Genomic DNA, 27,253 nt, shown 5'->3' with positions numbered 1-27,253 from the left:
CTTCTATAAACATCTTTTGTCCCCACGTCTCAAGATTTGCCATTGACAATGAAAGGGGAATTCCGGTCAAATGTCTGCTAAATCTTGTCCCCGCCGTCTCAATATTTGCCTTTGACATGAATGAATGGAGAAATTCCGCTAAATATGACTTTGAATATATATACGTAAATTAAACATCAAAACATTAAACGCCATTGACATTGAAGGGAAAATGTACGTCATATCTAAACGAGCAAATCAGCCAACCAATCACAGGCAACAAGCATTCTGATAGGCCAGTATGAGATGATCCATGATGATGTACAGTATGATGATAAGAGCTGATAATTCCACTAAATATGACGTAAATTAAACATCAAAACATTAAACGCCATTGACATCGAAGGGAAAACTTACGTCATGTAAACGTGCAAATCGGCTAACCAATCACATGTGGGTGGGAGCGCTTGGCCAATAAGGGACCACCTTATGTACCTTATGTAGCAATGTCAAATGTCCGCTAACATAAATTGATGTACGATGATGACAAGAGTGCCCCTCATTTTTTATATACATTTATTTGGGAGGCACAGCGCATATTAATGAACACACAACACAAACAATGTTGTGTAAATAACTAAATACACCAGATTTAGCAAGAATGCTAGTTTCCATCTGTAGTCCCCATACAGAAAACAACCAACAATACAATAATAACTACTTCACCTTCGTAAAGCTGTTCAGCGGGCTTGGCGTCAGAGTCACTGGGAGCTCGAAGATAACGTGGAAAAATGTCTTTTATGATCCTGCAGGAGAGCAGAGCAGAGAAACAAAACTCAACGTCTATCACATTTCCTTTTTTAATCGAGTTCTGTTGTTCCGCTGTGTATTTCCATAATAAAACAATACAACAAATGGCGTCACCTTGTTCGAGACTTCATCAACCTCAAACCTCAAAAGTCTCAATCAGTTCTTGGAGGCTTCTTAGCTCTTTTGTTTTAGTGGTGCAACCACTCCCTTACGGAGCTATGTGTGTGGGTGTGTGGGTGTGTGGGTGGTTGGCTGGGTGTCTGGGTGGGTATGAGCATGAAAACAGCATGGTTGTTTTTCACCACCTGTGCGCAAAACACACACAAACACACACGCACGTATTAACTGTATATATGATGCTTTCGGGTGTGCCAGTACAGTACAGTACAGTACAGTACAGTACAGTACAGTACAGTACAGTACAGTACAGTACAGTACAGGCTACGGTAGAGGGACCGCCACACAGTAACTCTGTCATTTCTCAACCGGTTCGGACGCGGGAGGCACGCCGGAACCGGCCCGGCCCCCTGGGCGCGTTCCTGGGGGTCTGGAACTCCCCCCCCCCCCTCCCCCCCCCCGGGAACCCCCACACAGAGTTGCACCACTCACTTCACATTGATTTTTGTAACCCATTTTTCACCCCTGTGTCAATTATCTAATGTGATCCTCCGCCAACCTGGGGAGAGCAACGGACTTGAACTCATGCTTCCTTCATGCATGAGTGTCCAAGTTGCTCCTTTACACCTGACAGGGGGGAGTTTCCCTGGTTGGACGTAGCGCGTGGAAGGAACACGTTATTCCAACCAGTTCCTTTCCCCTCCATCAGGCGCCCTGGCTGGCCAGGGGGAGGCAGTTTAGGGACCAGGATTACTGCATGTTTTTTGTGAGGGTACCTACCCCCCCCGGAACACAACAGATTCTGAAAGCTCTTGGATGGTCTAAGTGGTTGAGCAGCACATGGAAGAACATGGATGCCACTATAGTGATAACCGAGGCATTGAACTGAGCACTACCACCATACTCACACTGATTCATCCTGCCATGCCACTATAGTGATAACCGAGGCATTGAACTGAGCACTATACCACCATACTCACACTGATTCATCCCTGGTGCCGTTCAGCAGTTTAATGAGCTGGATCTTTGTGATTTCGTCCAGACGGGTCACCCATTTCCCTGTCGCTATTTCAGCTTTAGCACCCAGCGTGAGGTTCCTGATTGGGTTAGAGTGAGTGCACAGAAGTACACATTAAAACCCAGAGTCTTGATTTTAAACACATTTAAACATGGCGTCCCTAGCTCACAACACATACACTACTACAGGCTCACAATGCGAGTGAGAGTGTAAACTTGGAACGTTGTTGGAACTTGAAGGTGTTGCACATTCAGAACCTGTACCTCTGAATGGACCAGGCCACGGTGATGGGGAAGTCCTCCTCGGACTCCAGCATGACCATGAGGTTCTCCCTGCTGGGAGGGCTGATGGTCCACAGGGAGTTGGAGCTTCCCTCCAGCTCTGCGATGGTCAGGTCCTCGTGAGTGTAACTCTCCAGCCACTGCAGAGCGGTCTGGAGAGAGAGGCATTGTGAAATGTCATACTGTGTGATATTTATGTTTTAGTAGTAGAGGTTTTGGTGACACCTCTGGTAGCTCCGTCATTACAGCGTTGGTCTAATGGTCTTTTATAACTGCGATTTCCAGTTCAAACCTGCCTAAAGGTGCAATAGTTCATAATCAGATGCATGTCCTTCCCATGGTCACCGTTTGTTGATAGTAATCCCAGACATGACATCTTGCATCTATTCATGTACAGGTATACAATATGTACAATGCATATGCAATACTGATAAGTGCACTTACGTCATCAATGTACGAATTCACAAATTTCCTCAATTCAAATGGCGTTACATCCTGAAGCTGGTTCTGCTGTGCGCTCATGGTGAAGACAGGCTGGAAGAAAGGAAATTTTCTTTTGTAGAAGGCAGGACAAATCTCCCACTGGATCAAAAACCATGTGGAGAAGGCACGCTCTACTCATCTCTTAAGGAGTAGTCTCAATAGCTGGGTTCAGATTCTTGAAGATACACAGAGAAAGGAATACCCACACTCTCTTGAATAGTTTCTTATGAACTTGTTTGTTTTCAGCAAACACACAGCAGCAGTCTATATCTATACTAGAGAAACAGATGCGTTTTGGCACGTCGTCGGCCTTCCTCAGCGTTTCAAACAAGCCCTTGTGTTCGTAAAGCTGAGGAAGGCCTTTTGTAGAAGGCAAGCATTTGGTTTTGCACCAAAACTCAAAGGCAGCATAATCAGATTTGTTGTACTGCCAACACACCTCAATCATATAAAGCCAAGAGACAAAACAACATGCAAAAAAAACATTTCCCAAAAATATAGGCAGGTCATTGCGGTATGTTTTCTTACATTCCAGCTCTCTCTTGCATCTCTTACTTTTTTATTCTATTCATTGTGTTTAAAGTTAATTGTACCTGGTTTTCAATTAAAATAAAGATCAATCAAACATCACAAAGTGTGTATTCTGTGTGTGTGTGTGTGTGTGTGTGTGTGTGTGTGTGTGTGTGTGTGTGTGTGTGTGTGTGTGTGTGCGTGCGTGTGCGTGCGTGCGTGCATGCGTGCATGCATGCGTGTACCTGGAACCCAGCCAGGGTGATCTTCAGGGAGACATCCAGGGGTTTGTTGACCACTCCGGCTACAGATTTGACAAGCGACATGAAGAGCAGAGGGAACCACACGATGCAGATGAGAAGCATCACGATCATACCTCCCATCCCATACTTGACCACCTTCTTCTTCTTCTGCCCCCGCGGCTGAGGGTACCTCTGTGGAAGAGAGACGGTAGACGTACAGTATGATGCAGCACTGACTGCCCTACACAGTCAACTAACTCCTTAGTATTAACACCACTACTATTATATTATGATGCAGCACAGACTGCCCTACACAGTCAACTAACTCCTTAGTATTAACACCATTACTATTATATTATGATGCAGCACAGACTGCCCTACACAGTCAACTAACTCCTTAGTATTAACACCACTACTATTATATTATGATGCAGCACAGACTGCCCTACACAGTCAACTAACTCCTTAGTATTAACACCACTACTATTATATTATGATGCAGCACAGACTGCCCTACACAGTCAACTAACTCCTTAGTATTAACACGATTACTATTATATTATGATGCAGCACAGACTGCCCTACACAGTCAACTAACTCCTAGTATTAACACCATTACTATTATATTATGATGCAGCACAGACTGCCCTACACAGTCAACTAACTCCTTAGTATTAGCACCACTACTATTATATTATGATGCAGCACAGACTGCCCTACACAGTCAACTAACTCCTTAGTATTAACACGATTACTATTATATTATGATGCAGCACAGACTGCCCTACACAGTCAACTAACTCCTAGTATTAACACCATTACTATTATATTATGATGCAGCACAGACTGCCCTACACAGTCAACTAACTCCTTAGTATTAACACGATTACTATTATATTATGATGCAGCACAGACTGCCCTACACAGTCAACTAACTCCTTAGTATTAACACCACTACTATTATATTATGATGCAGCACAGACTGCCCTACACAGTCAACTAACTCCTTAGTATTAACACCACTACTATTATATTATGATGCAGCACAGACTGCCCTACACAGACAACTAACTCCTAGTATTACTACTATTATATTGTGCATGTCAGGCTGAAATCTTGTATGTCCAATAGTGTTGGAAAAATAACCTGTGTTCCAATGGATGGATCCACTGTAGTTATTATTTTACTCACAAGCTCTTGTTATACTTCCATTACTCTCTCCAGTGGGTTCAGTAGGTTCAACTGAAAGGAACGTGGTGGTGGACTAAATAAGTGTGTCCGCTTCGTTATGTTTGCGTTCTGTCTGGATGTATACATGAATGCAAATTGCATGAAACAAATGCACCCGGAATGTAAGAGTCTTTACAGAAATACTTCTGAGTTCTGACTCTGAGGTAACGTTAGCGTTTTCTCGCCTTATCAGTTGATGGATTTGTTATTTTTGAAACACAGTTCCTTTATGACGCGATATTAAACACGTCTATGGGAATTCAGGAAAAGAAATGTGACCCACGTAGGATGTGTAAATTAGAGAGCGAGAGAGAGAGAGACAGAGAGAGAAAGAAGCAGATTTTGAATGACGTCCTTCAACAGACAAAACCACAGATGAGCCTAACCTTCTCTGATTCCCTCCAGCACTTGAGGACAAAGATGTGAGCGTAGATGTCCTCCACACAGATCCAGCTGGACAGGGACAGGCTGGTGTCCGTCCACACCCAGTCCATCACCGCTCTCAGCTCTGTGAGGAACGGCACCAGGCGGAACCTGTTGGACATACAAAGCATTGCATTGCTGTCGGGCTAGAAACCGCTCATCTCCATGGTTTGTGTTTTCTCGTAGATTAACACCCTGCTTGATCATACTGACAGCATCACACAAAAGCATCAAAAGTAGCAGATCTACAAGCTCGATTCGAGTTTTTACTGTTATTCTTTCTTTCCCTTTATTATGTCTTAACTACTTTCAATGTGGTATCCTTTATTTTGGACAAATTTCAAGCTGAGCTACAAGCTCACAATGGGGGTGTGAGCTTGTGTGTTATGCACAGCTATTTCTCAACGTGATAACAGCTGATAACAAAATTAAATAACGAATGATTTGAAACATTTGAGTGGGCCAGTCGATCTATTAAAAATGTATATTGATGATAACATGTTTTTGTAGACAAACAATAAAAAGAAACAATACATCTAATACATCCACAGATATTTCTTTAAAGGTGAGGTATAATAATCGTAATAATTTTGGTGGGTCCAGAAGGATTGTTTTGTTTACATTTGTAAGCCGACAGCCCCATTATCCAAAAAAGTACCTTTTTTGGTACCTTTTTTCTCTTTAGAGACACTTGGAGGCAGGCGTCTTGTTGCAATGGTGCAAACTGTTTTAGTGCTGACATGACACAGGGAAATACGGAACCCAGGCCAGAGGTGTTGTGATGTGGAGTCTAGTGTAGTGGATAAATATTGTCTATATAGCATCTATTATTCAGTCAATCAAAAATATACATTTTCCCAGATAATCTAATCTAATAATAGCATAATAAATAATACTAATTAGGCCATTACTCCTTTTTTCAAAATTGTGAAACCAATGTTGAATATTGTGATATTATTGAGTTTTTTCTTGTTGGTTCTTTTCTTGTTTTGACCCTCTTTTGGTAAAAAGGTCCCCTTTATAAGTGACACTCATGTCTTTATGTTTGATTCACGCTGAGGAAGACCATTGGGCCGAAACGTCAGTATGTTCTGCTGCTGGGGGTGAACCTGTAATAAACAAGAATCCTAGGGTGAGTGCTGGTTTTCCTTTCTAAAAGACTATTTCTGCCATAACCATGCACCCGTTACACACGTACTGTGAACTTGAACTACCCGTCTGAGTGCTTGCGTCTCTCTTTTCCAGGTCATTACTGCTCCAAGACAGGACGGATGCATTCCTCGTTTCCATAGTTACTCACTCACCCTTGAAACAGGAAGAGGTTGGCGTAGTTGTAGCTCTTGGTGAGGAAGTTCCCCAGCACACGGGTGGGGTAGCCACAGCGGATCTGATAGGCCGACAGGCTGAAGTAGCCGCACTTGACAAAGTACCACATCTGTGCCACTGTGTTCTCGTTGAAACGCCTGCAAGGTGGAGATGGAGGCGAGGCAGAGAAAGCATGTTTAATTGTGTAGCTCATTTCTCCCACAATGCAATTCAAAGTGCTTTAAACAAAAACGTTAAGAGCATTAACACTAGGAAGTCTGAGCAGCCGTTCTGACCGAATTTGAGATTTCAACGTTTATTTTCTTAGCCCATGGAGTCCAGAGAAAGTTCCCCTTGCATGACTTTGTCTAAATATTCGATTGAAATCATCTCTGTTTTTTTTTCCATTTGAAACGTTTTGTAAATATGATTTTAGGCATATATCTCTTACTCAGTCTGACTATAATCGGCCCAATCGACCGCCGTCACCCTTTCTCCCCCTCTCGTCTTTTGTTTGCGCTGCTTGATAATGGTGACGTTAATGGTGATTCCCCGACATTTCCTTTTCACTTGATATCGTTTCGTAGAGAGCGCCTTATATAGCGCCTTATATACCAAATGAAAGCCCCAATTCCATAGTTTACATGGTATTTTGAATTTTTTTAAATGAGCAAAAAATGAGCGAGTTATGATCTAAAGAAAAAAGGTGGAGAAAAAAAAAGAGCACACAAACAGACAGCTGGAGATGTTGTTGTTGTTCAAGCCTGCATTCCATGTCCAACGAATTAAATCATATACGTTTGGATGGTTAATTAACTTGGAATTTGTTTATTATTTTGATAAGATAATAGGAATATGAATACAATGATTATCATTGTTATTATTATTATTATTATTGAATGCTCGGTTAGACTCGACCCGACATTTACTTTCCATGAAGCGAGAACGCTTGCCGATGCGCGATACAAAATAAAAAGTGTTTGGAATAATTCCAACCAGATAGACCTCCCGAACCGCTAAATGTTTTGTCAGTCAAAAGAACAGTTCTTTCTGCAAGCGACGTGGAACGTATGTAGGCCTGCTGCTGTGGATGAATTTGTTTCACAGCACAGCCACAGCCTATTCTGGCATATAGGCTAAATATCGCCAGCTCTTTGTCAGTCAAAATAGTTCAGCTCCTTCTTTATCTGTAAACTTTTCTGCAAGCGACCAGATCCGTGGAACTTTCCTTTTTCTCTCTCTCTCTCTCCCTCTCAGGGAAGCATGTAAATGTTCATGAATTCAATAACTGCTCGATGTTATAAACAGCAGCTGAGCTGGGGTTTCTCCTCAACATGCAGTGGCATTTCACGTGTGGAGTTTATTTTTTGTATCACCAGGCTGCAGGCTTTCTATTTAGTGTGCAAGGCTATTTAGCAAGGCTATTTAGTGTGCATTTAGTGTGCAAGGCTTACATCCGGTACATCCGTATGCGCTGATTTCCATACACAACACATACACGATCCGTATCCTCTCCTCACCGGATGTTGAATTCACAGTGCTAACGGCCGTATTCTGAACGATGTTTTTATTAATTAAACTGATATAACAACATAACGTGGCTAATAATTGTTTATTTGGAATGTACTTTGGCTGGTAATTTAGGTAGATATAACGCGACTCACTTGTAGAAGTAATTTACCGCGGACAGGCCGCATTTAATGCAATACATTGGCTTTAGTAATGTTGTTAGCTTATAATATTAGCAACTGTAAGCTAACGGCTGGAGGACTACGGACAATCCGGTCAATAACATCATTACACTTAAACATTAATACAATTATGTCATGTTTACATGCCTAGTCAAGCAGTCTGTACATCGCGTGGGGTCACATATATTAATTACATCGATAACACACAAGAAAAGACAAGTGATCTTTGCTCTTTTGGAAGGAAAAAAAAGAACAACAAAAGGCATGTTGCAATATAGTACTAACGGGCAACGTTAAAATATATATTTTTCACATGTAGGCCTATTATTAGTTTTATACATTTTAGGAGTGAAAACATGTGTTAAGAAACATATTATGATTTAATTCGTTGGAAATGGGATGCAGGCTTGAACAATGTCTTCTCCAGCTGGAGAGGGACGTGTGGGGGAGAGAGTGGCCAATCAAATCGCACCAAAAACACGGTCCCCTTGACCGTTCAGCCGACTGAGTAGTAGTGAAATTTTTTCAGACTTCGTAGTGTTAACACTTGGATACAATTCAATAGAAAAGTAAGAGAATAAAATTACATTGCAGAATCAAGAACAATGCAGTGGAAAACAGACACATATGCAGAGTGATGTCGCCACGTTTGAAATGAATGACAATTAGTAGTGTTGTCTTAGTTTTTAATTTACAATGACCTCATTTGCAGTGAGCTGTGCATTGGCTAAAGCCGTGATTCTCAAACGCTTTCATGTCAAGGACCCAATAAACAAAAAGAAAGGGCTCACACACTGAAGGATGAAAACTGAGGCTGAGAAAAATAGTCTTTACTTAGGGCAAGGACCTCCAGGATCCCCAAATTAAAATAGTCTTTACTTAGGGCAAGGACCTCCAGGATCCCCACATTAAAATATGTTGTGCCATTTACCCCCATTCAAGATCTACAAGCTCAAATCACAGATCTGCATTTATTTTAATACTGTCAAAGTTAGACTATGGAGATAAGAGGTTTATGTCCGACAGCAACGATATTAACACATTTAGCTGGGGACCTCCTGGAACCAACTCAAGGACCCCTGGTGGGGTCTCCGGCCGCCGGACCTCACTTTCAGAACCACTGGGGCCAAAGTAGACGTTATATGTCTTAATAAGCTCCTACTTCTCTGTGACTCCGGGCAGGATGAAGAACATCCAGAAGTGGATTCCAAACACTAGGATGACCTGGAAGATGGTCTTTCCCATGACGGTCTTGCGGAGGTAGAGCGCCCGGTCTATTATCATGGTCCCAAACTGGATCAGCACCATGACCAGAAAGGGTCCCGGCACCTGGTCCTCAGACAGGGACGACGTGATGTCTGCTCCCGCAGAGTGTTTCTGGACAGAGGAGGGAGGAAGGAAGGGCATGCTGAACTTTAATGCAAAACTTAAAAACTGTCCTGGGTGTTCACAAAAGCCTGAGTAGATGATACAATGATAAGTGAAATATCCCTTTTAAGTGGTCAATCTAAAATCCAAGAAGGAAGGACCTACACCAAAGGCCCAGAATCCAAACACGATGATGATGAAGTCGATGGTGTCAGAGAGGAACATGAAGACATAGACGTCTGTGACAGCACTGTACTCAGGATGGACGATGTTGTGGAAGAACTGACGTATGGGCAGGTAGAACTCCATGGCTCTGCAAGAATACACAGTCACAGCAACAATCAAGTAGTATTGTTTTTGTTTTGTTTTTATGCAAGAAATTGTCAAAAAGAGTTGACATAATTTAAAACAGCGGTTCTCTTCTTTTTTCATATTTTTTAATTGAGCTTTTTTCATCTTTTTGACATTGTCAGACTGTTTCAACCCAAATATCCTCCCTCCCCAGCCCAGCACATAAAAATATATAATTGTGTGAAGTGAGGGGCGCTCTAATCATCATACATCACATCACAATCACAATTTGCGTCCTCACTTTTTATCCTCAAATCATTCTACAGACACAGAAAGGGAAAGGGAAAAAAGTTTTCAGCCTTTTATCTATCTGATTGAGCAGCCAGAGAGGTCTCAGTGTTGAAAACAAAAGTGTGAATCCACTTCTAGACATGCTGTTGTTGTGTTGTGTTGTGTTGTTGTACCTCTTTATGGTGAAGGCCTTCCCCTTTAGTAGCTGCTCTCTGATCTTCTCCATGATGAGCTGCTTGCGGCTCTTGGGCTGAACGCTGGTCTCGCTGCCACAGCGCCGGCTGCTGCTGCGGGAAGCCGTGCTTCCTGTGGAAGTCATTTACATTGCTGGAGGTAAATGAACTGTGTCCACTGACTGGCATGATGTCACTGACCTAGACTCACATGCTCAGGCACTGACTGGACCCCACCAGTCTAAGGCTATGTTCACACTTACAGCCCAAATCCCAGAACCGAGCTCATGCTTCCTTCAATGCATGAGTGAGCTTCTTATCTTATCTTATCTTAGCGCATGGAAGGAACACTGTACACGTTATTCTAACCAGTTCCTTTCCCATCCATCAGGTGCCCCGGGTGACCACAAGGAGAACATGCAAACTCCACACAAAAAGGCCCTCTCGCCAACCCCACCTATGGCATGGGCGCTAATGACGTGGAGGAGAGAACACGTCCCAAGCACAGAGAGCATCCCCGGCCTGGACCATCTAGCTGTGAGGCGACAGTGCTACTGACTGCACCACTGTGCTCCCTCTCAGATTATTCTTTTATGATTATTATATATCAGCTATGCTAGTCTGGATTTTAAAACCAGTCTGTAATTGTAAAACTCTGAATTAATGAATTTCTGCTTTGGAGATATTGCAGAGTGCAAGAAACTACCAGGACTTTCACGATTAAGTTTCAAAAATACATTATCAACCAAACAAGAAATGTAATTTTGGGGGGCAGCCAGGTGAGTCTTTTCATGTCTGTGAAGCACCGTGTTGTTGTTGTGTGTTGTGTGTGTAAAAGAGCCACATAAATACAGTGCATCTAATTTTGTCCATAGCATGTACCTCTTTTAGAGCGAGCAGAAGACCTCCGGGAGATGTGGGACCCCCCACTGATGGAGCTCTTGCGGCGCTGGTAGGTCTGCTGCTGGGTGGAGTGATGCACCTGGACCAGAGTTCAGTTTTAATTAGTTTTAGTCAATGGTGGAAAAAGTACTCACATTTCTTAATTAAGTAACAACAGTATCAAAATGTACCAAAAGTAGAAAGAACTCATTATGCAGAATGTCCCGTTTCACAGGTTTTCAAATGTATAAAATGTATACAAATCTTTTAAAAATAGCAGCTCTACTCTTATACATAGCGAGAAAGACTATACTCAAGCTTTGGATTCATAGAGACGTTCCTACACTGGATGATTGGTACAAGGAGGTAATGACTGTGGTTCCTCTGGAGAAACTGACTTATCTCCTCCGTGATAACATGAAAGGGTTCACGAAGGTATGGGGACCTTAGTCCTACTCCTCCTCCCAGCCCAAATCACACCTTGGAAAGCATGAGTGTCTATTTCAAACAAAGTGTTTTTTGACTGGGGGGGTCATATTTTGACAGCAGGAATTGCCTGTCATAATTTGACCCCCCAGTATCAGGATGTATTAGGATGTTGATATTCATTCATCAGTTCTATATACATTGAATGGCGATTGTTCAGCTGTGAAATTTCAGAGCCTCAATAAAAATACATTGAAAAAAAATGGCAGGATTGGGATCCAGTGTTTTATGAGACAAAATGAACTCTGACCTGGACGTGTCCCGAGTCCATGGACGTCCCCATGGCGAGGGACGTCAGTGTCTGAGTGGAGCCCCTCCTCTGGCCTCCTCCTCGGGACGAGGGGATGGAGACAGACTGCTCTTTGTCCTTCTCCTCCTCCTCCCCTCCTTCGTCCTCAGACTCGTTCTGATGCAGTGGTACGTTCCTCTCTCTAGGTCTGTCTTCATCCCACAGGCCGTGGCACTGGGGGGGGGGGGGGGGGGTAAAAGTATCAATACTGGCCCAGGCCGTGGCGTAACGGTCTGGGCACCGGACTGGTAATCCAGTCGCAGTGTGCCGCGGGTTCGACTCCCGAACCCGACACGGCCTTTACTGCATGTCTTCCCCCCATCTCTCTCCCGTTTCCTGTCAGCCTACTGTCTGTCCCTTCAAAAATCAATAAAAGGCGTAAGCCGCAAAAAAATATCTTAAAAAAAAAAAAAAAAGTATCAATACTGCGATGTAGAAACACTCTGTTACAAGTAAAAGTCCGGTAATCAAAATATACTTGAGAAACTGTGACGGACATTGTGCATTTGTTTGTCTAACTGTATGTAATGTGTTTTATTTTCGTTTTCGTTTTATTTTTGTCATTATTATTTATTTATTTTTGTTCTGTATTTATTGTTGTCAAAACATTTCGTGATAAGATTTTGTTTGTATTTGTGCTGCCATGGGGATGTGTGGGGGGGGGGGGGGAATATATGTCAATTGTTTTGAAAATACTTCTTTGTACTGTAAAGAAAATCAATAAACATGTTTAAAAAATATATATATATACTTGAGAAAAAAGTACAAATGTATTGACATCTAAATGTAACACATTGACTGCCATGGATGTCAATGGCGTGTTTTCAGTGATTGTGCTAGAGGGCGCTCTTCGCCATTCGTATGAATGATGCATTTTTTACTCCGTTATCAGATTTATTTAAATACATTTATCTTCTATCCAGATTGCGTTTTTGGTCAAAACAAGCTTCATTCAACGGCCTATAACTAAAGAACCGATAACTAAAGAACCGATGATTGCATTTAAACAATGTAATTTTCGGCTAACAAAGTTAAAATAAGTCATTATCATTATCGAGAAATAAGATCCTGACAGGATGTCGAAGTCGAGGTGTTTAATCATCCTGAAGGGATTTTATTTCTCGATAATGACCGACTCATGTATTAATAATGCATTAATAATAAACATGTGCCAGGGATATATTTAAACAGAGACAATAGATCCAAACACAAGATTGAAGAGCTTTAGAACATGGGTTTTCAACAGGTGGTCCGTGGACCACTGGTGGTCCGTGAAGGTGTTGTATGTGGTCCCTGACCATGCATTTAGTAATGTAGAAAAGTGAAGATTCATATTTGAATTTATCGTATTGACCACAAGTTGAGAAACAATGCAGTAAATGATCTGGTGACAAATGATGACGCGTCGATGTTGTCAGTTACTGGTGAGTAAGTGAGTTAGAATCTCAAGGGAAACCGTACCGGATTACCTAGTTGAGTCACTATTAAAAGGAAATGTGCCCATAATCAATCCTAAGTGTCTGCTTACTCATAGAATATGTTACAATGAACAGCAACATGAGTTTAATATGGAAGGCTTAATTTCTTTCCCCCACACCACGATATCCCCCCTCCCAACACAACAATGGTCCCCAGGTTAATTCACAGTCAGGGTGGTGGTCCCCAGGTTGATTCTCAGTCAGGGTGGTGGTCCCCAGGTTGATTCTCAGTCAGGGTGGTGGTCCCTGGTTCATAATCAGTTGAAAACCCCTGCTTTAGAAAGACTGCATCCAGATACAGTCCCAATGGTGTCGTTTGTGGGCTTGTTGTTACTTGTTACTAGGCTACCTGTCATGTGCAGATAGCCTGGCATGGCCAGACGAATATCACTGCGTAGATATTAGTCTGGAACTTTGGTGTGGTGTGATGTAATTCAAACTGAGGAGTGCCAGGCCAATCTCCCCAGGGAATCTTTTTCCTGTGGCAGATTCGTCTGGTTTCCAGGCTAATATGCAGAGGCAAGGGGAGACACTATAGATGAGCTAAACTTTAATCAGATTCCACAGCAACTTGTTAGTAGAGTAGAGTATTTCTTTTTGCCACTCAGTACTGTAGGCGTTCCTGCGTAACATCCGGGTATGATGATGTCATGCGCATACCCTCTACAGAGCAGGATCAGTGGTGTTTACACTGCTGTGATGCTCGGCCAAGAAGTATTTGACCACTCATTTATAAAGACAGGGGAAGACACCACTTAACTAAAAGAAAATTAAGAAAACCTTATATTTTGAAAAAACAAAGCAATAATGCCTCATGGAAGTTGGTGTTGTGACTTTATATATTGTCAATTACTTCCATGAGAGGGGAAGAGGTGGTGGAGGCAGCTGCTTTAGCAGACAGTTTGAGGGTCTAATGGAGTTAAGAGGTTTTGTCCCAAGTGCTTTTTACTACTTTTCATTGGTTCAATATTTTCGAAACAACACACAGACGTAAATGGCGTTCAATAGCACAGATTTATGCAAATAAATCAAAAACCTAAAAAATGAAGTTAGGTGGTTTCCTCCCGATAGCAACGAATATATAAATATATATACTTTTTTGTGGTGCCCAGAATTACCAGGTGCCCACTGTTCCGGTTGCCCTTTTGGTTAAGAATGTGTGTATTGCACCTTGAGGATGGATCTGTGGAAGAACAGAGCCAGCAGCTGGATGAGGTCGTAATGGACATAGCCGTCCTTCTTCTCCACTCCGATGATGTTGGGAGGGTGGTAGGGTTTGTTCTTGTCCAGCTTGTTCTGGTTGAAGGGGAAGAAGCCAAACTGGAAGAGGTATTTGATGACAATGGTGACCTAGAGGGGGGACAAGTTCCTTGTGTCAACGAGGGGGGGCACACCATTCAAATTAAATTCTTAACATTATGAGCCAGTTTAAAATAACCACTTTGCTGTCCTTATCTCCATATTCTAACTTTTTGTGTTTTTTCATAAATGAATGCCCTACTTGATCATATCATATCAAAAGTAGCAGATCCACAAGCTTGAAACATTTTGAGCTAGTACAGGTCTCACATCAACAACAAAAATACTGTAAAAACAATATTAGATTTTTTACACCAAATAACTCATCACCGAAAACTGGAGAATGAATAGGCCTTCACTGTTTTGGACATGAGGTTTCCACCCGACATAATGAGGTTACCAAAAGGGAACCCTTTTTCTACAGCATGCTGAGGCTGTTGTTTAGCAGCTGTCTGTGTTTGTCACCCAGTAGTACCTCGGTGTAGACGATGGCAGTCATCCAGAAGCGCTTGCTGGGCCGGGGGACAGACAGCATGGCCCACAGGAAGATGGTGATGGGCAGGACCAGGGTGACGCAGGACGCAGACACCATGTTGTTGATGATGATCACCAGGTAGCACACGAACTGTGAGTGAGCCACCAGGAGGTTGTAGAGAGCGTAGCACAGCTGCAGAATCAGAGGCTGGCCGCCGTAGAACTTGTCTGACTGATCCAGTTCCTCGTCATAGAACATCCTTGATGGTAGGTATGGGGGGATAACAATAGATATTTTCATTTGTCATTACATCAGTGTCATTTCATTTGAAGTCAAGTGACTGGTCGAACTCAGAGTGACAGGAGTGAGTTAACTTATTTGATTTCTTCTCCATACCTTTACAAGGACAAACGTTTCAGCTATGCAGCCTCTGTCAGTGTGTGTGGCTTGTAGATAATCTTTTTAAACATTTGAAAACTTTAAATGAGACATTCTGCATAAAGACTACTTTCTACTTTTGGCACTTGAAGTACATTTTGATACCAATACTTTTGTAAATCTTGAATTCCGGTACTTTTACTTAACAAAGTAGTTCTATATTGCAGTATACTTTTACTTTGAGTACTTTTTCCCACCACTGCACTGCACCACTTACTTGTTGAGCAGTAGTTCTCCGGCGGTCAGCTCGGTGGTCATGGAGGGCAGCAGGAGGTCTGACCGGCTGTCGGAGCGGCTGCTCGGCGACAACGCCATCAGCCTCCTGCGGTCCGCGTCGCTGTCGTCCGTGCTCACCAGGTGGTCGAAGCTCACCGCTTTGCTGTAGCTGGGCGGCACCTCGACCACGCCGCTGTCCGAGGCTTTGGAGGCGTCCGTGTCGGGGGTGTAGAGCAGCCCCGCTCGCCCCCCTCCGTCCTCCATCTGCATGTACCGCCGCTGCATGGCGCCTCCGCCCTCCTCCTCGCTCTCCGTGGTGTAGTGGTGGTCCCTGTCCTGTCCCGAGAGGGCCGACTCCTCCTCCGTCTCCTCAGCTCCTTTCCAGGGGTCTCCGTCGTCGTGGTGCATCCGCGTCTCCTCTCGCCGCCCTGGCTCTCCCTCCTCCCCGGGTTCCGTCATGTCTCCCCAGATGCCTCCTCCTCCCCCCTCCGCCGCCCCCAGTGTCCCCTCTGTCCTCGGGTGCTTGTCCTCCCCTTGGTCGTGTTCGTCCTCCACCTCCTCTATGGTGTCTGCGGTACCTTGTCTGGAGTAGAGTGTGAAGCACTGTGTGGCCTCGCTGCAGAAGAGACACCAACATACAGTGTATATGAAATGGAGAGACAGTCAATGGAAGTTTACTTCTCAATTCAAAAATCTGAAATCTTTTGATGTAAAGGAAAATCTTTACATAGTCATCCTCAACACATTCTCACAGATAGTAGGTGTCAGTTATTGCCACTCCCTATAGTATACGACTACAAAGATACACATTAGAACTTCAGCCAGTAATCCCAACCTGCTGTGATCGAATCCCACCATGGGTACGCCCATTTTATTTTTCTCTCTCTCACCATAGTTTGTGAGGTTAGGTTTAGGATTAAGGTTAGGTTTTGGCATAGTTTTGTCAACATGTGACGCTGCCATGGCATCCCAACATGTCAAAACTTGACTTTCAGGGCATCCCGTCATATATACCGTAGTAAGAACTTGACGTTTCATTGCTACTGACAGAGCTGCAAAATCTGCCGGCTTGGAAATGAGAATGGGTTGTCATTCCATAAAGTTGCGTTTGATAGTGATACCATTCTGCTGTCAAGTTCTTCTGACTAACACTTTAACGAAGAAACATTTTAAGGGAATTTACCTCAGTGATGACCAAAAAGAACACAACAATAAATACAACTCTTCACATTCAAGACCGGTTTAGAAAGAAGGACACATACTGAAACACTAAAGTGATAAACACCCAACAGAAAAATGTGACACCAACTCCAAGCACATGGTTGCTGACACAAAACTCACTAAGGATGTCTTACTGTCGTTACTCCACTGATCTGCTTACTGTAGATAATAACGGCTGTCAACAATTATTATTATATATTGTTTTTGCAAATGAATGGCTGGAAAATGGATATGAAGAGTTTACATAGTACACATAGTACATGCATAAACTATCCTTAATGATTATATCTGGTTTCAGTATTCATTTATGATATATTTTCTCTATTATTAAGGTTATTTTTGCAGTCAGTTTGTATTGGGGCTGGGGAGGGGGGGGGGGAGGAGGCGGGGGTCGCGAGACATAGCCAAAACATTTCCGGGGGTCCCCAGCCAAAAACGTTAAGAATCCCTGGACTAAAAGTCACAGGAATTTGTTCGCTAATCGATTGGTCAACAAACCTGTCATTATGTTTTCTGCATATACGTTCATGCATGATATCTGCATGTTCAGGTCGACGTTTTACGCTACTGCCTATGGAAAGTCAATAAATCATATAATGAAAGGATTATATCTAGAGATTACAAGAGAAAACTGGATAAGTAAATACAAATAATCAATGAGTCCTCCCTAACCGACTGATTGATCGCCTATGACGGGACAGCCATAATGTACATAAAATATTCATGGATGAGGTGAACATGGATGAGGGCAGGGTGATGGAGGTGATGAGGAGGAGGAGGAGGAAGAGGAGACTGTGCACCTGGACAGGAGGCTGCTGCCACTGTCAGCGGAGGAGTTGTTGGAGACGTCCAGGCCGTACATCTTGCGCAGCTTGGGGCGCGCACGCTCGCTGGTCTTGGGGATGCACTCGGGCATCCCGTCGAGGTCGTCCAGGGTGGACTGACGAGAGAACAGCATGGTGGCCTCAGTGCAGGCGCTGGGAGATGGACAGAATGGTGGGGATGATGGTCACAACATGAGAACAACATGGAGCATCTCCATGTTGGAGCACCATGTCCACCTCTCAGTGCAGGCACTGAGAGGTGGACATGGAACCCTCAATAGTGTTAAGTGACATGGAGTGAAAACTATGATGAAAATGTTTGCTATAATTACATTTTTATGACAAGGTCCCCCAAATTGATGTGTATTTGGCCACGGAACCTCAGCTGAAAGGATTCCATGCCAGAGACCCCCATAACACAAGATGTGTGAAACAGAATTTTTCATAACTATATATATTTTTTCAATCCAATGTAAAAAAAAATTAGCCGATCCATAAATTCAAAACAACACCAGCTAGTGCATCCAAGCTGATACCACTTCTTCATATTGCCTTAAAATGCACAATCCACATGGGATTAACATGACACCTCATTACACCTCTAAATCACTGAGGGCCGTTTTCATGGCATTTCAGTTTTCAGAGGATGCCGTCCACCATCAACACGCCTCACAGCGAGGCTGAATGATGTCCACCATCAACACGCCTCACAGCGAGGCTGAATGATGTCCACCATCAACACGCCTCACAGCGAGGCTGAATGATGTCCACCATCAACACGCCTCACAGCGAGGCTGAATGATGTCCACCATCAACACGCCTCACAGCGAGGCTGAATGATGTCCACCATCAACACGCCTCACAGCGAGGCTGAATGATGTCCACCATCAACACGCCTCACAGCGAGGCTGAATGATGTCCACCATCAACACGCCTCACAGCGAGGCTGAATGATGTCCACCATCAACACGCCTCACTGCGAGGCTGAATGATGTTCACCATCAACACGCCTCACAGCGAGGCTGAATGATGTCCACCATCAACACGCCTCACAGCGAGGCTGAATGATGTCCACCATCAACACGCCTCACTGCGAGGCTGAATGATGTTCACCATCAACATGCCTCACAGCGAGGCTGAATGATGTTCACCATCAACACGCCTCACAGCGAGGCTGAATGATGTTCACCATCAACACGCCTCACAGCGAGGCTGAATGATGTCCACCATCAACACGCCTCACAGCGAGGCTGAATGATGTCCACCATCAACACGCCTCACTGCGAGGCTGAATGATGTTCACCATCAACACGCCTCACAGCGAGGCTGAATGATGTCCACCATCAACACGCCTCACAGCGAGTTTAAATGATGCAGTCACTTTGTTTGGTCTGATAAACCAGACGGTGTCAAAGTGCAGACACTATTACTCCCACACACTGTAGTGTAATACTATTACAAATGTAATGTATGTTGATTTGCATGGTACCAAAATCACAGAATTATGCCTATGATGAAAATGACACAACAGTCGAGAGTTTTAGTTAAGTATCCAGCAAGGAGAATAATTAATTTAATCAATTACAGGTAAGCCTGACTGGCATGCCTATTTTAGGCATGTTTTATAGGTATAATCTCTCAAGACGGATTCAGTATCTTTCTTCTTTTTTTGGCCGATAGGCCGATAGGTTCAAAAACTTTCCAACATCGCTCTGTTCACACAGGTGTGAGTCTCTGCTCTCTATTTCAAAAAATCGCAACAATAGCAGATATAAAGGAGGTTATTTTTTCTGTGTGACACCATCGTTACGACGAAAAGTCCTTTGTCCAACTAAGCACATAAATTACCTTCACGGTCATATACATAAATGCAGAAATAAAACGCTACCTGGACATACTGTCCCTGGATGCCATGGAGTCCTGGCTCTCCATGCGGTAATCTCCCCTCCGCCTGCGCACCCTGTGAGAGCCGGAGCCGTCCTCGTCCTCGCTGAAGGGGTCCAGGCTGGACTGTCTGGACATGTTGAGTCTCATGGCCTTCTGGTAGTACACGTGGATGCTCTCCCTGTTTGGAACATTACCCTGCATGGGGAAACAACCCCCACTCTGATGAGTCCAAATAAACGTATAAAATAAAGTTCTGTGTTCTGCTTTAAGTTTGTCCACACACAAGCTGCACCCATCCATCCGTCCGTCCGTCCGTCCGTCCGTCCGTCCGTCTGTCTGTCTGTCTGTCTGTCTGTCTGTCCAGCCAGTCAGCCAGCCAGCCAGCCAACTATGAGCCAGCCAGCCAGCCAGCTATGAGCATACATAAATCTTCTGTTCTGGGGGTCACTGACACAAAATAATTTCCGATGGGGGGTCTGCGGCCAAATACATGTTGGGGGGTTGTTGACATGAAAAACTTTGAGAACCGCTGCACTAGAGGAGGTAGAGTGGCAGTGGCTCAGGCCAGAACAAAATAAATGAAGACAGTCCATTCTGAGCGTACCTTTTTGAACAGGATAAATGCAGACAGTCCATTCTGAGCGTACCTTTTAGAACTGGATAAATGAAGACAGTCCATTCTGAGCGTACCTTTTAGAACAGGATAAATGCAGAAAGTCCATTCTGAGCGTACCTTTTAGAACAGGATAAATGAACAGTCCATTCTGAGCGTACCTTTTAGAACAGGATAAATGAAGACAGTCCATTCTGAGCGTACCTTTTAGAACAGGATAAATGAACAGTCCATTCTGAGCGTACCTTTTAGAACAGGATAAATGAACAGTCCATTCTGAGCGTACCTTTTTGACCTCCCGGGTGAGCATGCAGCGCTCGATGCGCAGCACAGTGGAGATGTCGTTGTGCTCCTTGCACATGTCGTTCATCCAGTTGGTGAAGCTCTCCACCGTGGTCTGGCACAGCACCCAGGTGAACTTGACGATGTTGAAGACCCTCTTGATGATGTTGTCTGTTTGGGGAGGGAATGTGTAAACCAGATAAGGTTCATAGGTCCTGTGTTTTGCAGTGCGCCCAAGGGGCCAGCTAGGCACTCCAATGTTGAAGCGCTGGGCCCTAGTGGTAAGAGGAAGGACTGCAGGCGGACCCGTGGATTCTTGACGAGGAAACCCTGTGCAACCGAGCGCTCAATGTTAAAGCCCAGCTGCACTTCCGCATTTGGGCACCAAAATTTGGTGCCCAAATGCTGAATCAGCGTAGACGGTCCTTCCGGCAGCCTTCCGGGTGCTTCAAAACGCCACTGAGCAACTTCCACTGACATGAATAGCGGAGGGGGCGGAGCTTCGCGCCAGTTCAGTCTCTATCCTTTTAATACCCTATGAGTGCGCCCCACATCCAAATACTAGACCGGCTCGAAGAAAGAGAACAACTAAAACTCAGTCACACTCAGTCGGTGAGTCACAGCAAGAGGGAGTAGAAACTAAACACAGATCAACTGTCTGGCCACAATCTCCATACACATAGAGGGACAGTCAGATGTCCTATATTGTTACTGTCCTCATATCCATATTTTAACTTTTTGTGTTTTACTTTTTTCGTAAATGAATGCCCTACTTGAATGTATAAAGTCATCACACACAAGTCATCACACAAAAGCATCAGAAGTAGCAGATCCACAAGCTTTCGAGCTTGAAATCTGCTATTTTTGCTATTTTGGAATTTGATTCCTGAAATGTAAGGATAGGTCAGGACAGGACATAAAATGGACAACAGATGTTCAGGCAGCGGAGGAACATGCCTTGATCCTGCCTTTCACACCACTGTCCGCCCTCCACCTGACCCTATTTATACCTTTCACACCACTGTCCGCCCTCCACCTGACCCTATTTATACCCGCCCAAAACCACCCAGAATCCTCTATGCTTTTCGTATCCCTCCTCCACCCCTGTCACCACCTCAGCCGCATCCCCTACCACTCCATTTCTCTCTCTCTCTCTCTTCCTCCCTCCCTATGTCTCTCCTTCTATCTTTCTCCTTCTCCCTCCACAGGTTCCTGCAGGGGGTGAGTCCATGCATGCTGCAAGATGACCACCACCACACAACCTCCTCCCCAAAGACTCCTGGAACCTGTACCCCCCCCCATTCATTTATGTCAATAAATCCCTTAAACTCTTACAGAGACTATTTCCTATGTCTGTACTTATACATACTATACATACTGTATGGTCTTCCATTCATTAATGTCACCCAGGCTAACCTACCCTAAGGGAAATACACAATAGACTATTCTATACAGTCTACAGCACATCCCCTATCTGCACGCAGAAGTATTGAGAGCTCATGCATCAAAACCCTGTAATCATGCTCCCTCAGGGCTTAACGCCAATACCACAACCATGTTATCTATTCAAATCCATTATTATTACATTATAATATTTATTGATTATATGCATAACAAGATTATAAGGCTCTTATCATTGGATAAGTCAAAACTTTAAGGGGTTGACATTTGTTATATCATCCATGTCAATCCACCCTGACGCCGGCTGTACAATCTAACCAACCGTATGGGACAAACTGTATTCTTTTAGATTTGTGAAGCTGGCTCTTAGAATACTGAAAAGTCTGTGTCAGGATGGTTGTTGACCATGTGACGATGGTGACCAAGTAATTACGGGAATATATCGTTGCTGTTGTGCAGAAACCTCTCATCCATGTTGTTTTAAAAAAAAATGTTTTTTTGTAATTTTAAAACCCTCAAATGGGGAATAAATAATGGATCTTGATATGTATAGTGTGTAGTGTGGTGACCAACCTGGCGGTTCAGGAGCCTTGATCATACTAACTACAGCCTGTGTAGTGTAGTGTGTAGTGTAGTGTAGTGTAGTGTAGTGTAGTGTAGTGTAGTGTAGTGTAGTGTAGTGTAGTGTAGTGTAGTGTAGTGTAGTGTAGTGTAGTGTGTAGTGTGTAGTGTGTAGTGTGTTGTGTAGTGTGGTGACCAACCTGGAGGTTCAGGAGCCTTGGCGTCCTCTGCTTCCTGACCGTCAGACAGCTCACCTATCTCAATGGTCACATGACCTGTGGACACGCAACAACAAAACAGCAATGTAATCACTACTACATTTGCAAAAGTATAAATAATGCAATGTAGAAATTCAAGTACTTATTAAAGTACCAAGAGTATTTAAAGACCTTTTAAGCGTCGTACAAAGACAACTCCAGTTGTGAAAATCATGACAACAAACAGAATTGTTAGAAATAATTAGAAAGAAGAAAAAAAACGGTTTTGTTGTTTTTCTTCTTTGTAATTATTTGTTTGGTCCAAAAACAATTGTTTGTTGTCATGATTTGTCACAACTCGAGTTGGCCTTGTACGACGCTAAAAAGGTCTTTAAATAAATACTTTTGAAATGTCTATGGGAAAAATGCATTGGGAATTATTTCCTGGGCCTGGCGTCGTCATGAAAGGGGGCGGGACTGCGACGCTCTATAAAGGAGTCATTATGTAGAATGTCTCAATTCACAAGTTTTCAAATGTATAAAAAAATCCTTTGACAATAGCAGATCTACAAGTGCACACCACACGCTGTGGGCTTGTAGATCACTATTTTCAAATAGCCGAAGTATATGAGCAGACACAACTGGAATTCTATCAAATTGAAGCTGATAAATGGGTTCTCTCTCTTGATTGGATGAAATTGGTGACCCACTGGTAATGGAGTTTACTGAACAGAAAAGTTCAGAAAAGTAAAATATTACTTACTTACACCACCTTTATCTTTGAGATTTGTATATAATAGTCTCTGTTGGGTGGAAACCATTATGTCCAAAAAACAGTTACTTTTCAGGATTCAAAAAGTAGCAGATCTACAAGCTCAAAACTTGGAAAACGCTACTTTTTTGCTTTTGTGTAAGTACATTTACAAAAAAACAAGTTAGAATATGGACAGCAACGATATATTCTATATAGTATAACATCAGAACCTACTTAGTACTTACTGTCTCTCTTGCTCTTCCTGTGTCTGACTCCCTTGGTGTACTTCTTCCAGAACTTGCGTTTTCCTTTGCCTCGCTCCTTCAGGGCTGTTTTGGGGTCTGTAATCCAGGCCTGGTACAGGAACTACGGTAGAGAGAGAGGTTAACGCTTCTAAAACATTCAGTCATGACAGAAACCATGGTGGAGAAAGAACAGAATTTAAACGAGGCAAATCGTGCAACGAGTAAACAGAACAATTACATACTGCTGAACACCTGAACATGAAATGAATAGGGATCTTTGAGCAGAAAAGCGTGAAAACATGTTTATTCTAATGTTTGTTAGTTTTTTGCTCCACTGATCAGCATAATGACTAATTGTTGTTAATTGTTTTATTCCTATTTTAGTCACAGCAAAGCTAGCACAGTAAGCAACTCTGTTGATCGGCTTGCTCAGTTGGTCACAGCTTATTAAGTATTAAAGGGACATTTCACTGCTGGAAGAAACTCCAGTCACTCAATGTTAATGGAATTTGTAGTAGACAACAGTAGCACAATTTGAATTTTGCACTCTATAATGTAGTCTGTGTGTTTGACTAGGGTTTGACTGGATTGCTGGATTACTACAATAACCAGAATGCTTTGGTACACTCACCCCACCTTGTGAAGAGGGGGATGGCTGTCATGTAGTCCAGGAAGGAAGTGAGACCAGTGTCTGTGACATCACACTTTGAAATACTAAAATATCTAAAAACACATATTACCCACATAATAACCACAGGAAAGTGTTTCTTGTCTCCCAAACATTAAAATAAGATCTGGTTGTAAAAGGGGTGAAGTGGCCCTTGGAAACCAACGGTTCCTGAGCCATATGTGGCCCATAGGAGTCATTCTCCTGTTTATGTAGCAGGAGGCAGCTTGATGTACAAGTACACCCCCTGGACAAGACACTAGTATGTCACAGGGACTTACCCCAAATCCTACCCTTGATGCTGAGTGCCAAGCAGCAAGGCATTGTGGACCATATATAGTCTTTAGTATGACTCGGCCTGAGTCGGCTGGGGATTGAACCCCCGGCCTCCCAATCTCTGGTCAAACAGGGACACAGGATATAATTACATTAACTACCAAATGCTGAGTTTCATCTGTTAAACGTCAGGGACAGCCTCTTGAGAGGCAATAGCGACCACAATCACACACCACAACAGACAAAATACTTTTTGTGTTTTTTAAGTTTGATGGGGTAGGTTGTTATTGTTTTGTTTTTGTCTCTGTATTTTCTTGTCTTCGTGTATTATATTTGTGTGTATATGTGGCTAGCCAGTAGCCATACTGTATCTTGCGGGTTAGTTATATTTTTCTGTTAAATAAAAAAGAGAGCATTGGGGAAATTTTGAAAGAGAATTTTTTCAAACATTCATACACCATGCATTTCAAGAGACATTATCTGAAACCAAAAGAGACAAAATACATTAAAGACCTTTGAAAAAAAGCCTCCAGTTCATGCATTAAAAAAAATCATAACCACAGACTATTTTGTCATTTTTGCATGCATGCAAGCAAAATAAATAATAAGCTGTGTTTCTCCTGAGAAGACAATGAATAAATAGTGCAAAATGTCAGAATCAAATTAAATGTTATTTTAGAGGATGTTAATACAATATAAGTGTTTGGATGTGGTCTCCCTACTCCTTCCACTCACTGAGACATTTACAACCTGCTGTCGGCAGTCGGGGCAGAACACCTACTTGCATCTTGGATGAGTGGTAGAAAATGTGACTTTGGGAGACGTTGGATTGAAATCCTGGTGTAGGACGTGAAACGTACAGATTGCAGCTTTAACATCTGATTTAAAAGGGACTGTTACTGTTAGCTCTGTGGTAAAGCACGGCGGTAAACACTGCTGGGGTTGTTGGTTTGAATCCCAGTGGGACCAACCCCCGCTGCTAAAAAAGCACGCACTGACGGTAATGGTGGATAACCACGCCCACCAAATAGCATGTTATGATTCAGAATGTTGTGTGGTAGTTGAAGATGTACAGCTATGCCCAGTAAGCCAAAAGGGACATGCGGTGAACCAAGCAAATCACACATTAGCCTTCTAGCTTGCTGGCAAATATCCACAAAGCATGCCTCGAGCTTGATTTGATTCATACTTTGTCGTACGACAAACGGGAAAAATAGCCGTTCTGCAAGCTCGAGCTCGCAGATCGGCTGTTTTCGCCAGTATCACACCGGGGTATGACTGAGTACAAGCTCTTATATGTGCTGGTTAAATACCTTGCCTGCCTTCACTACATACTGCAGGATAGTTCTGGGGAGCTTAATGATAGCCTTGGGCAAAGCCAATACTGCAGAGGCAAATTTCCCAATAGCACGCTAGAGAGAGAAAGGGATAAGTCGGCAGAGGGTTAGTACAACTTAGTAGTAGACAGATTTGAGCAACAAAATTGGGTCAGTGTGTTAGTCGATTAGTTAATTATTTGATCCCCAAAGGAAATTGATCAAAGCAACAGTGATGACGGAGTCGAGATAATTGTACATTAAAATAACACAGTAAATGACAATCGTACAATGAAAGAGCTCAAGAGTGCCTCCACCCTGAGACGGAGACAGAGAGAGAGAAAGGTGAGCCCATTATTCTAACCTGGAACGCTGATTTCTTTGGCGGATCCTCGTCTTTGCTCTCCTCCTCCTCCTCCTCTTCCTCACTGTCGGTTTCAAACAAGTAATAATCTCCACTTCTGACCACTGAGGGGCAGAGAGTGAAGGATGGTGGTTATATGCAGAGTCAAAACTTGACACTCAACAATTCAGATGTTTTTGCTTTTGTAAAAACCACACCATAGACCCACTCCACTGAGTGAACTGCTTCAGTCTTATAATCAGGCTAAATCTTACCTGTAAACTTGTAGTCTTGCGTAGCCAGACAACTATTCCACAATCTCCTAATGCTAAAAGAGTCTGGAACTACACCTCCCAAATTCCGAGCACAGAAGCTGGCATTTCCGTTCACGAAAATATCTATCTATCTATCTATCTATCTATCTATCTATCAATACCTTCTAAATCAGTAGTTTCAAATCACAGTGTGGCACGAAGTGACGCACTGTGAGCTTGTATCTGCTAGTTTTGAACAGCCAACGCAAACAACATGGTTTTAATGGGCTAACACACTCATCACACTTCACACTCATCCACACTTATTACACTCAAAAGTGAACACCTTAACCGTAATTTCTTTATCTCAGCTACTTCCAAGTATTTATATTAAATGAGCTAACTATACCGATTGGGTAAGCCTGTATATTACGGTCAGATCTATAATACATAATAGTGCACCTATAAAGCTTCATAACACTGGTTATAAATTGTTATTGTTTATAATTATGCATGACGAAGACAATTCATAACTGGTATTGTTCTGCGGAGTTTATAATGCATTATGACCACTTATAATACGTCATAATCCTTGTTATAAATTGTCATACGTGATCATAAACATTTATAATGCGTG

At 43.1% G+C, this 27,253-nt stretch overlaps 1 protein-coding gene across 2 annotated transcripts in view; it reads right to left on the bottom strand.

Moving 5' to 3' along the window:
• The window catches only part of piezo2b (piezo-type mechanosensitive ion channel component 2b), a 131,775-nt gene that overhangs the window by 6,028 nt on the left and 98,494 nt on the right, over positions 1-27,253 (bottom strand). For both annotated transcript variants that reach the window (XM_083782150.1, XM_083782149.1), the window contains exons 32-52: positions 26,384-26,487; positions 23,761-23,881; positions 22,765-22,839; positions 20,607-20,773; positions 19,709-19,902; positions 17,797-17,973; positions 15,777-16,391; positions 15,122-15,380; positions 14,518-14,697; positions 11,831-12,043; positions 11,095-11,194; positions 10,213-10,345; positions 9,623-9,770; positions 9,252-9,466; positions 6,398-6,556; positions 5,057-5,204; positions 3,444-3,632; positions 2,650-2,739; positions 2,188-2,357; positions 1,887-2,003; positions 706-785 (exon numbers count right to left, since the gene is read on the bottom strand). In XM_083782150.1, the coding sequence (XP_083638276.1) occupies positions 706-785; positions 1,887-2,003; positions 2,188-2,357; positions 2,650-2,739; positions 3,444-3,632; positions 5,057-5,204; positions 6,398-6,556; positions 9,252-9,466; positions 9,623-9,770; positions 10,213-10,345; positions 11,095-11,194; positions 11,831-12,043; positions 14,518-14,697; positions 15,122-15,380; positions 15,777-16,391; positions 17,797-17,973; positions 19,709-19,902; positions 20,607-20,773; positions 22,765-22,839; positions 23,761-23,881; positions 26,384-26,487 (3,654 nt within the window). The remainder of the gene's footprint in view (positions 1-705; positions 786-1,886; positions 2,004-2,187; positions 2,358-2,649; positions 2,740-3,443; positions 3,633-5,056; positions 5,205-6,397; positions 6,557-9,251; positions 9,467-9,622; positions 9,771-10,212; positions 10,346-11,094; positions 11,195-11,830; positions 12,044-14,517; positions 14,698-15,121; positions 15,381-15,776; positions 16,392-17,796; positions 17,974-19,708; positions 19,903-20,606; positions 20,774-22,764; positions 22,840-23,760; positions 23,882-26,383; positions 26,488-27,253) is intronic.

Source organism: Protomyctophum parallelum (genome assembly GCF_964188405.1).
Source record: "Protomyctophum parallelum genome assembly, chromosome: 14".
NCBI lineage: Eukaryota > Metazoa > Chordata > Actinopteri > Myctophiformes > Myctophidae > Protomyctophum > Protomyctophum parallelum.
The sequence above is the reverse complement of the archived record's forward strand: the minus strand, read 5'-3'. Positions and strand labels throughout refer to the sequence as shown.